This window comes from Hyperolius riggenbachi, chromosome 3 (genome assembly GCF_040937935.1).
Source record: "Hyperolius riggenbachi isolate aHypRig1 chromosome 3, aHypRig1.pri, whole genome shotgun sequence".
Classification (NCBI taxonomy): domain Eukaryota; kingdom Metazoa; phylum Chordata; class Amphibia; order Anura; family Hyperoliidae; genus Hyperolius; species Hyperolius riggenbachi.
In genome coordinates, this window is record NC_090648.1 from 50,998,365 (window position 1) to 51,011,651 (window position 13,287).

The window sequence follows — 13,287 nt, forward strand, 5'->3', positions numbered from 1 at the left end:
CTGCTGCAGCTGCAGCGCTGTGCAGTGTAAACACCGGGGATTTCTTCCCCGCGTTTCCATTTCGCCTGCGAGCCGCGTTCGGAGGCTCGCAGGCAATTCACGGAGACACCCTCCGTGAACTGACATGGAACGGCCGTTTCCATGGAAACCTGCAGACAACCAGTTTACGCCAACCGGCGTTAGCTGGTCGTCAAGAGGTTAAGGCCCACCAACAGTACATGTTTTGAATAAATCCAAAGAGGTAGTTAATGAGCTCTGCTGCAACACTAATTACCTCAGTGGTGATTCCGTGTGGTTTCCTGCAAAACATGTTCTGTTGGTGGGCCTTGAGGACAGGGTTGGGGAACTCTACTGTACAGCACCGATCCAGCGCTGGCTCCCTCAATCCGCAGAAGATGACATTTACCTTCGTGAGCCAGAGCAGACGCAGTACCATCTTCCCCCTCAGGCTCTGGTTGAAATAGCTGAGCCTTATCGGGCCTGCTCTACTACACAGGCGTCTCGCTTGCACAGTAGAGTGGACCCGATTGGGCGCAGCTATTTCCACCAGAGCCCGAGGGGGAAGATGGTACATTGTCTGCTCTGGATCACGAAGGTAAATATCGCCACGTTCTGAAGGCGCTACTGCACCTGCACACATCTGCTGACACGCTTGTCGCCAGATTTTCGGGGGGACCCAGCGCTGGTTCGGTGATGCACAAGAGGACGCCTCATTAGGATCCAGAGGCTTCCCCGTCCTAAGGCAAGTACCCCCCAGGGGCAGTTTTTTTTGCCACTTCGGGTTTGCTTTTAGGTAAAATATTTAATAAAAAAATAAAAATAAAACACCTTAGGAACTTTTCTCCACCTGTGCAGTAACATTTATAATATTAGCTGCAGAGTCCACATGTTGAAATGTGGGGGTGTAACACACAGGGATACAAGGCAATAATCAATGCAAGCTCTTACATCGTTTCATTTTAATTACACTTTTACCTAGGAGTTTTACTAACACAAAAAACAAAAACAAAACTACATTGCAAGCCTAAAAAAGGCACAAGGAAGTCAACATAAAAAAAAAACAAAAAAAAAAAAAAACAAAAACAAATCTTGACCCCAGCTGGTAATTTAACTTAAAAAAAAATAAATGTAAAACCCACCAGCAAAACAGAAAACATGGAAACGAGTTCTATGTGGATAGGAAGTCAGAGAGCAGAGCAATGCCCGTGGTGCAGCGCTGGTGGCAAGGTACGCACGCCTCTGTGTAAGGGGAGGCAGAGTCCACAGTGGGCATCTAGAGTGAGAGAGGGGGCAGTGCCGCAGTTCAGGTAGGAGGAGCTCAGACGGGTCACGTGATGGCCCTGGGAATCTCGTCCTCATCCGGAGGGCAGTCGATAAAGTCCGCCAGCATGGATTCCGCATCACGCATTTCCTCCTGTGTGAGGAAGGGAAAACATTGAACATTAAAAAGAGCTACTGGATTTGAGGCAATATGATGGGAAACGTGCATGTTTCTTTTTCTGCCTGAAAGGGTTAACCTTCAGGCCTGCTAGTGACAGCTTCTCTCGTGTCGCATCTTATGAGAATTGTTTGTGTATGTCCCATTCCATTGGTTATGATCTGCCTTTACCATAATTATCAATTGCCGAGTTGCATATAGTGCTTTTCACTACTAATTGCTATTTGTACTTCTGGCATCCACTCGCTTCACAATTGTCATCTAGTGGGTTATCTGTAAGGCTAGGTTCACACTTGCCCGTTTCAAACAACAACAAAATTCTCTCCGTTTTGAGAGAAAATATTTTTTGTGCAGCTACATTTCCACTCCGTCCCCAGCACTGGCCGTAGGGGGGGGGGGGGGGGGGGGGTTGTGTTATGCTGGAGGAGGTGACTGTGAGCGGTGATACGCAAGAAGGCAAGTTACCCGCTCACCGCTTTGCTTATACATTTTATTACACTGATTTAAATGATTTAATTAATTAAACTAGCTGGAGGGGGAGCAGGGAAGAGGGGACCCAGGTGAGAGGGGGGACCCACTACTGCCCCCCTCCCTGCCTGCTACCCCCTCCAGCATGGCGACCCCTTCTCCGGGACACAGTAGGGGGATAGAGGGGGATCCGTTTTACTATTCATTTTCACTACCCCTCCATGTATCCTCGGTCCATGAAAATGTTGCAAATCCGGACCTTTTGCTCACGTTATTAAAATGTATCCTCCTGAACACAGACAGATCAGTGTTTTTTTTTTTTTTTTTTTTTTTTTTTTTTTAAGTCAAGACGGCTGCTATTTTTAACCTTGGTATCCGTGGCTCCGGTTTTGATCTGGGCTACAAACCGGAGCCATGGATACGTTTTTAGAACAAGTGCGAACCTGCTCTAACTTCTAATAGAGTCTGTTAGCCTTTCAAGGACAACTGAAGTGAGAGGTATATGGAGGCTGCCATATTTATTTCCATTTAAACAATACCAGTTGCCTGGCAGAGCTGCCGATCTATGTGGCTGCAGTAGTGTATGGGTATCACCAGAAATAAGCATTGGGCTAATCTTGTCACATCTGACAATAATTATGTCAGAAACACCTGATCTGCTGCATGCTTGTTCAGGGTCTAAGGGTAAAGAGAATAAGCAGGATGCCAAGCAATGTTAAAAAGGAAATAAATATGGCAGCCTCCATATCCCTCTCGCTTCAGTTGGCTTTTAAAGTGGACCTGAACTCAGAACTTTATCTCCACTCTAAAAGATAAGCAACAGCATAACATTAAAAAAAACACATTTCTGCTTTCATGGAAGCAGACCAGAGTTAACATCCTGTGTTTATATATTAGCTGCTCTGCAGAGATTCCAGAGTTGACACAGCTGAGAGAACAAATGACACTTATGATTAGTCACAGATGAGGGGGAATTAGGGTGAATACAGGGTGCATTTCTCTCTGTTCTCCTTAGGTCCTGTATAAGAGTTCAGGTCTCCTTTAAGCATTATGCACACACTTAACTGAAGTCGGCTAACGACTGCCTTAGCCTATAATCGGGACCCTTAACAAGCATGCAGCAGTTCAGGGGCTTGACTCACAAAGCAGTGCTGTTAGCATGCTTGTGAAAAGCCTCTTATCACGCCTAAACTTACTTTGCACGTGCTCATTAGTTTAGCGCTGCCTGGTGTGCACGTAATGAAACCGGTGAACCCGATGCAACGTTTCGCGTGCACAAACTTTTGCACACGATAATTTGAGGGCGATCTGATTTGGCTTGGTGAGTGCCAGCTACTTAGCACCCTAGTTAGCACGCCCAAAGCCTTTAGGCGTGCTAACTAGGTTAGCACCAGTTAGTGAATCAGGCCCCAGGTGTTTCTGACTGAAGTCTGACTGGATTAGCTGCATGCTTGTTTCTGGTGTGATTCAGACACTACTGCGGCCAGAGATCAGCAGGACAGCCAGGCATAAAAAGGAAATATGGCCGCCTCCATATCCCCCTCACTTCAGGTGTCCTTTATCGTACTGGCTTATTAACTGTTAAATTCCTGGCTACTCTGCAGCTAGTCATTGCTTATTCACTTTCTGAGACCTAATAAAAGGTCATAAAATAGACTGTGATAGCAGGGAAGAGGAGGAGAAAGTTCCACAGGACGTTGCGGATGTTCAGAAACTCCAAAATTTAAAAAGCGGTACAGGAAACCAGCAAGAAAGTCTAGATGTATAACCCTTAACCACTTAAAGAGTAAACGTCAGGCTGCAAAAGCTAATTTAAACCTCTATTCTCCTGTGTTAAACAGTTTAGAAGGAAGCCAAAAAGGCAATACTGAAGTTAAAAATCTCTCTTAGTTTTGATGTGTGCTTATCAGCAAAGCTGTTAGACCCAAGCTCTTAAGAAGCCGAGAGCCGCATACCATACTGCAAAGCATTCTGGGGCCCTCCCCTCGGCTGCTATTGATAAGTTACAGGGCTCGTGTTACAAAAGCAGCAGCTCACAACATTGAAAAAACTCCTGGCAGAGTACACTGCAGGAGTCCGCTATTGTTCCTAGCCACATGGCTAATTAATATTCACTGCACAGTTCTGTTATTCAGTATGAGCTTTTCTGTGAGTGGAATAATCAGGAAGCAGGCAGGACATGACTACACATTTGGCTTCATAGGAGACAGACAAACATGGAACCTGCCATGAGCTGTCAGGAGCATCATTCTCTGCAAATACTATATAAAGATTCTGTGAAATCCAAACGTGGACAGTGAAATGCATATGTAATGTAAGTACAGCCAATGTTTAGCTACTGATATATGTGTTTATTTTCTCTGAGACCCTATACCTAACAGCTCCTCTTTAAGGTCTACAGTCATAAAACCCCTTAAAGAGACTCCGTAACAAAAATGTTAGCAGTATTTCTCCTATCCTACAAGTTCCCAAGGCTGTTCCATTGTGCTCTGGCTTACTGCAGCACTTTCTACTTGCACGGTCTTTGTAATAAATCAACTTATCTTTCCCCTGTCGGACTTGTAGGCTGTGTCTGGAAGGCTGCCAACTCTTCAGTAATGTGAACAAGTTAACTCCTTCCAAGCCCCTCCAGTGCTTCTGTGATTATTCCTCACAGACAATGTCCCTGCTCTCACTGTCAGCTTGTCTGCTATCTGTGAGGCTGATAAACACAGACTGATAAACTGAACAAAGAATAGCTGGCTGATGAGGAAGCTGCTTGTCAGGCTGACACCAGTGCAGACCCCAGACTACAGGCTCTAAAGACACAGCTTGTCATGCTTCATTGACACAGAGCTCTTTCAAAACTTGCACATAACCTCTGGAGACTGAATTCAATGCGTAACTCACTGAATTCTCTGTGTACTCACTGTGTATTAACTGAGTTCACTGCTCTGCTGATGTACTTCCTGTTTTGGTGGCCATCTTCTCTGTTTACAAAACAGTTTATAAAACCGTTTTTTTACCCTCTTTATTGCAGCGGAGAGCAGCAAAAATAATACAGAGGGGGATAGGAGATGACCCCAAACAGGCAGGGAAGTTTGTTTATACTTCATTTTGTGAATACAGATTCTCTTTAAGGACCAGACACTTTTCTCCACTCACACCACTGCAGCTTTAACGGTTTATTGCTCGCTCATACAACCTACCACCTAAATGAATTTTACCTCCTCTTCTTGTCCCTAATACGGCTTTCTTTTGGTGCTATTTGATTGCTGCTGTGATTCTTAGTTTTTATTATATTCATCAAAAAAGACATGAATTTTGTCAAAAAAAATGATTTTTTTAACTTTCTGTGATAAAATTTGTCAAATAAAGTAAAATTTCTGTATACATTTTTGTCCAAATTTATTCTGCTACATGTCTTATTTAAAAAAAACCCATTCAGTGTATATTTATTGGTTTGGGTAAAAGTTACAGCGTTTACAAACTATGGTGCAAAAAGTGAATTTTCCCATTTGAAGCATCTCAGACTTTTCTGACCACCTGTCATGTTTCATGAGGGGCTAAAATTCCAGGATAGAATAGATACCTCCCAAATGACCACATTTTGGAAAGAAGACATCCCAAAGTATTCACTAAGAGGCATGGTGAGTTCATAGAAGATTTTATTTTTTGTCACAAATTAGCGGAAAATGACACTTTGTGACAAAAAAAAAAAAGTTTCCATTTCTGCTAACTTGTGACCAAAAAAAAAAAAAAAAAATGATATCTGCCACGGACTCACCATGCTCCTCTCTGAATACTTTGGGGTGTCTACTTTCCAAAATGGGGTCATTTGTGGGGTGTGTTTACTGTCCTGGAATTTTGGGAGGTGCTAAATTATAAGCACCCCTGTAAAGCCTAAAGGTGTTCATAGGACTTTGGGCCCCTTAGCGCAGTTAGGCTGCAAAAAAGTGTCACACATACCCATGCTGGGTGGGAGAAATATCTCTGTAAATGAGATTTTTTTTTTTACACACAATTGTCCATTTACAGAAATATTTCTCCCACCCAGCATGGGTATGTGTAAAAATACACTCCAAAACACATTATATTACTTCTCCTGAGTACGGCAATACCACATGTGTGGCACTTTTTTGCACCCTAACTGCGCTAAGGGGCCTAAAGTCCAAGGAGTACCTTTAGGATTTCACAGGTCATTTTGAGACATTTGGTTTCAAAACTACTTCTCACGGTTTAGGGCCCGCATTGCATACATTTTTACGCATTCCTGCGGGTGCAGGAACATTAACACATACATTTTTAAGCGTTAGTGGTGTAACGCGTACATTTTTACGCATTGCACCACTAACACGTAAAAATGTATGTGTTAATGTTACTGCACCCGCGGGAATGCGTAAAAATGTACGCAATGCGGCCCGCCAACCCCGAGGTCGGCAAAAACGAAACCAGCTGGCGGCGGGGGACTGGAGCAGCAGTGAGTGACTACGAGGGCACAGGATGGCTGCATGAAGCTGGTAGAAGCCCCCCTCAGGTAAGTGAAACTCTTCTTTTTTGCCTGACAATTCCTTTAAAACCAAAACAAAGCCTGGTACATGCATACAATTCTGATTAGTCAATCACTGACCAATTTTATCACATATATGAGAGCTTACCTACACAATTTATTCAAAGTCTGTTGGTCCTCATAGTATATGAAAGTGGTAAAATTGGTTAATGATTGGCCAATTAAAATTGGATGTGTGCATGCACTCTTGAGCCTGGTACACACATTCAATTTTAATTGGCTAATCACTGACCAATTTTACCAACTCCATGGCCTGCAAGTAGTGGTCTACATGCAGATCAGCTGGCTCTTAGCCCCTGATGTGCAGCAGGTTACTGTAGGCCAATAAAAAGTTTGTTTCGGGTAATGGCTTTAAAGTACGGCCAATGATTTTTAATCAGTACATAACTGGTTTACCTGGAAATGTTAGAGGTTCTCGATAGTCACTTACCTTACTATCAGCATCCTCTTCCTCCTCCTCCTCTTCCATAATCTCTTCCTCTTTCCTCTCCTCTAGCGGTTCTTTTAAAGGTTCTTCAGTAATATCTGGTAGGTCTTCTTCAGGCACATCTTCATTGTCCGGTTCCTCGGTATCCTCTTCTTGAGGGCTCAAAGGTTCTGGATCAGGTGGAGGTGACAGTACAGGAGGTGGGGGAACACTACAAGAGAGGTCTGCTTCTGAGGACCTATCTAAGGCGTCATCCTCTTGGCTCTCTCGATCTTCGCTCTCCACCACCATTAGAAGGTCTGTGTCACCACCATCCTCATCCTGTACTGGAGACAAACGTGGAGGGCCTTCCTCTACCTCAGGTTCTTGCACAGTTGCTTCATCCTCCTCCTCCTCCGGTGCTTCCTCTACATCGACTCGTACAGCCTCCACATCTTGCAAGGCCTCAACACTTTGGACTGCTTCTAGATCTTGTGAAGTTTCGCCATTTTGTATGGCTTCCATATCTGCCATGGCTTCTGCATCCTGAAGAATAGGCTCTACATCATGTATCGCTTCGACATCTTTTTCGGCTACCATATCGTGTACATCTTGTATAGAGTCCACATCATGGATAGCTTCAACTGAAGGAACAATATGCATCTCTTCAGACATTAAGCCCTCGTCATCATCTATTTCCTCCTCATCTTCTTCTCCTTCCAGGTCCTCATCTTCTTCATCCTCTTCAGAAAGACCTTCATCATCTTCAAAGTCCTCTTCTTCCTCCTCATCATCTAGACCTTCTAGGTCTTCCTCATCCTCTTCGTCATAATAATCATCTTCTTCGTCATCATACATTCCTTCTTCATCTTCATCCTCCTCCTCTTCATCAGTACTGTTGATGTTAATGACCATGTCACCTTCTGATTGAACAGCAGGAGGAGGAGGTGGTGGGGGTGGTGGTTGAGGCGCTTCTGCTGCAACTGGTATCTGAGGGACGGTGAGACTCGGGCAAGCAGGAGACGGTGCTGCTGCTTGTTGCGGCAGCGCGGCTGCGCTTGGCGATGAAGCTTCAGATGCTACAGGAGCCTCTACTGTATCCTCTGCGGGTTTGGCAGCAGGTGGCAAAGGTTCAGATTTTGGGACAGGCTTTTGAAGAAAGCCTTTAGGTACTATTTCTACACTGTCATCAGAATCACTCTCTAAGGAAATCTCTACATCGGAAGCTTCTTCCTTCTCGTAGTGGACAAAGATCGGACGTGGGGCCCTCCCGAGGGCATCTTGTGGAGACTGAACTGCTGGGGCGGCCGGAGGCTCAGCGGGCTGTGCAGTGACTGGGAGTCTGATGGGAAGGTGATTTACAGGAGAAGGGGCCGGGAAAGAAAGCGGAGGTGGCGGAACAGGAAGTCGCTGGCTGGGTATCTCGGCCTGCACAGGAGGACGGGGCCCGTACTGTGGAAGAGGCCTTTGAAGGGTTGGCACTCGGGGATGGATGATCACTCGGCAGATAGCGAGAGCTTCTGCACAGAAGGAGGACACCTGCAACAAAATGCAAAATATTACAATCTGAAGCCTGAATCAAGCAAACAATAATGCCTCAGGCTATTAAAGTGTAATTTTAACCCAAAGAGGGGAAAGCAAAAAGCTCTGCTGCAGTGTAAAGGTGGCCATACACCGACCTGTATATGGTCACCAAATAGATCCCTCTCTGATCAGAGAGGGATCAACTGGCTGCCCACACACTACACACAGATTTTCAATAGACCTTATCAAGAAATCGACTGAAAATCTGTGCAGCTGCCGCAACCACCCGTCTGGCTGTCCAGGTCACCCACCATCAATCTGTGCTCCCCCTGGCAGCAGAGGTTTTAGCATTTCCTCTGGTGCGTGTCCTCTAATGGGTAGTGGTTTACTCCATGCCGCAGGTCTCCCCTCCTATCGATGTTGTCTTTTCTTACTGGTCACGTGGCACAAGCTGAAATTCAAACACTAGAGGTCCTGTGTACATGCTGCCAGATCTCAAGTGTTTGAACTTCAGCCTGTGTCACATGACAGGAAGTGTAGACACAGATAGAACTACTGTGCCATGAAGTAAACCGCCTGACATGGGAGGACCTGCACCAGCGGGACAGCTGAGAGTACTGCCAACACTGCGTCTGTCGTCGCCAAATCAAAAGCGGCTACCGACGCGCTCCCTACCCACCGCTGACCGAATCGATTGGGCAACGTTTGTGGCAGTAATTTCTAGCAGATTCGATAACAGTGATCGAATCTGCCGTATATTAACGGGTAAAATAGTCAAATGCATGGCCACAGTCTATTGGGGAGTCTCTCACTCACACCTTTATCCTGGTGATACATAGTAAACGGTGCAAATTCTGAACCAGAGGCATATCCAGCGGAAAAAACAAACAAAATCCCAACAGCTCCTATCCCTTACAGACCATCAAAACCAAAAAGTTTGATTTTGTACTGAACGTACTGAAAGGCAGGAACTCTTCTGCAAACAAAAGCTCTGAGTTTCCACCAGAAAGCATTAGGGAATGAGGTCCATTTACTACTATCTTCTTCAGAAATGTTCACCAACGTCCTCACCTGAAGTGTCTCCTCTGTAATCCCGCCTCTGAAGATCCTGACGGCGCAATGCAGAGGGGCAGGCAGACGAGGGCTTGGCGTCAGGGTCAAGGACAGCAGCAGTCGGTAGAGCTGTTTGCGGCAGTCACTGCTGGTGTATGGGCCGGTCCACTGATCGGAACCTTGCTGGAGACGCAGCAGTAGGGGAATGGAGAATTCCTGGAGGCGCTGGAGAAGAAAACACAAAGATTGCCTTACGCCGGCATTGGAGAAAATCATGCACTTAAGAACATCTCAAGTCAAATCTAGACAACAGTCTATCATAGAGAAAACATTAAATATGCTCACATGCACAATAACTTGCCTGCAGGGAACGAGACTTGATCCTTCGGTTGATAGTTCAGGACATAAAGTGCTAAACAGACATGTCACTAGCCTGTAGGCTAGAGTACCCTAGCTACCAACTTACTATATGCAAGAGTGCTTTAAAATATCATCTTGCAACACAATTAAATGACTGGTATAACCTCCTTAACCTCCCCAGCGGTATGGACAGAAATGTCCATCCATAAAAACATGATGTGAACAGTATAAAAAACGTGCATACACATCAATACTCTCCTGCACTGTATACTAGACCCTTGCTTGACACATTTTGGCAAGTTACAGGAAAAAAAAAAAGTTTTAAAAATAAATTGTATCACTTTTTGCAAAGAAATCCTAGGAAAATTGAACGCCGGGGAGGTTAAAGGACACCTGAACTGAAAAGGATATGGAGGCTGACATTCATTTCCTTTTAAACCATACACATTGCCTGGTTCAACTGCTGATCCTCTGCCTCTGTTTTACCCATAGACCCTGAACAAACATGCAGATGAGATGTTTCTAACTGAAGTCTGACTACATTACCCGCATGCTTGTTTCAGCTGCGTGGGCTGAAAAAACCACTGTACCCAAAGAGATCAGCAGGACTGCCAGGCAACTAAAAGGAAAAAGAGAACAAGGAGCGCTCTCTAGTGCATTACAGTTTTTAATATGCCTCTTCTCAAAGCAAAAGAATAAAACGTACAATGTTCACTAAAATCAGCGCATATCAATTAATGATGTGTGATCCTAGGAGAGGTTCCACCCTTAGAATAAGATCAGAGTCTATAGTCATTGTTCATGTATGTGGTTGTGCAACAATTAAATGTGAACTGTGAGCAATGATTCGGGGACCCCATCTGTGTGGTATACTATAAATTATCCTTACAGGGTATTCCCCCATTAAAAACCCAGATAATCGATTGGTGAACTAATAGCTCCCTCGGGATGTTTACTTTTATTTTTATTATTCATTTTCATTTTTAGATCGATTTTGAGATGTACTTGTATATATTTATATATTTTTTATACATCGCTCTTTATAATTTTATACATTTATGTATTTATAGAATTTTTCTTCATATATTTTTTTTATATTTATTTAAGGATTATAGGTGCATGTGTGTTGAGATATATAAATATAAATGTACACACATGCACTTTTTATGTGCAGTTTTTTATTTGCTGATTTTTAAATCTTTCCCTTTATTCACTTATATAGTTGTATATAATCTATAGCATTTTTATACAACGCATTGATTTATATGCTGTGTGGGCGCTTGCCACAGATCGTGAGTTCACCTGTGGATTATATGACCCGCAGATATGAGTGTAGTGAGTAGTTTGTGGGTTGCTTAGCGACCGTAATAGACCACCCTTCCTTCCACGCCGCCCTATAGCAGGGTGGCTTCCTGAATCCTTTTTGATCCCGCGTGGCTGCCGTATGGTAAGGTTCATTTTGGACCGCCCGGCCACGGTTACGAGTGAAGGGAGTTGTTGTGGGTTGCTTAGCAACCTTAATAGATTTTCCTTCCCCCTTTCGCCGCCTCCAATCAGGGTGGCGCTCTGGAGCTCTCTCTGGATTTCTTTTCTGACCCAGCGCGGCCGCCGTATTGTAGGAGCGACTGTTGCTGGGAGATAGGACGCCTTCTTATACGCGTCCCCTGCGCCATTGCGTCATCTGACGAAGTTGTGGAACGCCGAAACGCGTCATGACGCAATAGGCGCAGGGCAGCTGCCGAGACTCCACCGTTTGTCCTGTCCCCGCCGGCGCTGGAATTCTGACGGTTCCCCACACTATTGGCCACAGTGAGGAGACGCGCAGGGCGGTGTAAACATCTGAAGGAGCGGTGATGTACACTATATAGTGTGATATGCGCTGATTTTAGTGAACATTGTACGTTTTATTCTTTTGCTTTGAGAAGAGGCATATTAAAAACTTTAAAGGAATACTATCGATGCATGCATTTATTTTTAAATGCTGTATGTTGTAGCACACATTAGGACAAGCACTAGGAGCAATTTGATTCCTCACACAGCTGTTCCTCTCAGCTGTAAAATCCTCCGTCAGTTTTGGCGTCAGTGTTGGATACAAAATGCATCTTAGGCCTCTTGCACACTGCAAGCAATTCAGATTCATATTCCGCTTTTTAATCTGTTTTTACTTCTGATTCAGACTTGCAGTTTGCTCCCTGCACACTGCAAATCTGAATCGGAGGTAAAAACTGATTAAGAAGCGGAATCTGAATCGGAATCGCTTGCAGTGTGCAAGAAGATACTGACTGCTCCCAGAGGGCTAGACCATGTCTTTGCACAGGGGAGATGCTATCAACTCCTCAGTTTATAGTTTAATTATCACCTTGCTGAAAGAATCTTGTTGATATGGTGGTAAGGGGTTAAAGATTCTAGCAATGTGTGTTTATTATCTTTGCTTCTCTTGACTGATAAAGATACTAATAATGCTAATTGTAGACAGTGGTCTGCCCCTCTCAGCAGCTTGTAAAGTGGATGCAGCCTGGAGTGAATCACCTCAAGCAGGCAGCCAGTGTCAGTGTAAACACAGACTAGTGTTATAGCTAGTTATATTCCAGCAATATTCCAGCAATATTCCAGCTCATTTAGTTACCTGTTACCACCTCAGATCAGCCTATTTCTCCTCATGTCTCCTGCATGCTGTGAGTGACACAGTGAAATAGATTTGTGAGCTGTGTGACAGAGTAACCAAGCAGCTCAGGGTAACCCAAACTACTATGAGCTGTGGGAGAAATGAATTTTTAAGCAGGGATAGTGAGAGAGAGACCTGGGTGAATAAATAAAGTGCCCCTAGCACTAGTGGTAATGTGTACACTAATATAGAGTATTAAAAAAAAAAAGTCGTTTCAATCGATAGTACTCCTTGAATGCACTAGAGAGCGCTCCTTGTTCTCTTTTTCTTTTTTTTACAGTTCACTTACTTCCCAAAAGTAAGACAGGAGCAGCACTCTTGTGGATGTGCACATGAACAGTGCTGGATGGTTCTTTTTGATTTGAGCGCAGTGGACTAGTTGTTTGTGTATTCTGCCAGGCAACTAGTATTGGTTAAAAGGCAATAAATGCGGCAATCGCCATATGCCTTTTACTGCAGATGTTCTTCAACACTTCAGGGGTGTGAAAGATTCTGAATGTCCATTAAAATGACTTTTTTTTTCTCTTTTCCTTCATTTCTTCTGCTTATTCCTCTCTCTGCTTTACTAGCCGGCTGGACTGCCCCTTAGTGCACCCCCTTTAGTTCTGTATTCCAGTGGGAATGAGTTGGGATATACAGAATATGGGGTCCCTAAGGATCTTTAGGTATTAGGTATAGTCATTGGCTTGTTGCCCTTATATGAATCAACAGTCCAAACTGTTATTCCTATGCTATCATTGTGTTTATCTGATTTCATTTGATTCTGTATGGCATCTTGTTGTGACTGCTCAATGCTCATTTTTGAAAAATAAAACATTTAAAGC

At 44.2% G+C, this 13,287-nt stretch overlaps 1 protein-coding gene across 2 annotated transcripts in view; it reads right to left on the minus strand.

The window, feature by feature from the left end:
* Nucleotides 1-944: 944 nt before the first annotated feature.
* PELP1 (proline, glutamate and leucine rich protein 1) overlaps nucleotides 945-13,287 on the minus strand; it is a 57,496-nt gene continuing 45,153 nt past the window's right edge. For both annotated transcript variants that reach the window (XM_068274104.1, XM_068274105.1), the window contains exons 15-17: nucleotides 9,457-9,663; nucleotides 6,886-8,400; nucleotides 945-1,414 (exon numbers count right to left, since the gene is read on the minus strand). In XM_068274104.1, coding sequence (XP_068130205.1) covers nucleotides 1,328-1,414; nucleotides 6,886-8,400; nucleotides 9,457-9,663 — 1,809 coding nt within the window. In that variant the 3' untranslated portion in view covers nucleotides 945-1,327. The remainder of the gene's footprint in view (nucleotides 1,415-6,885; nucleotides 8,401-9,456; nucleotides 9,664-13,287) is intronic.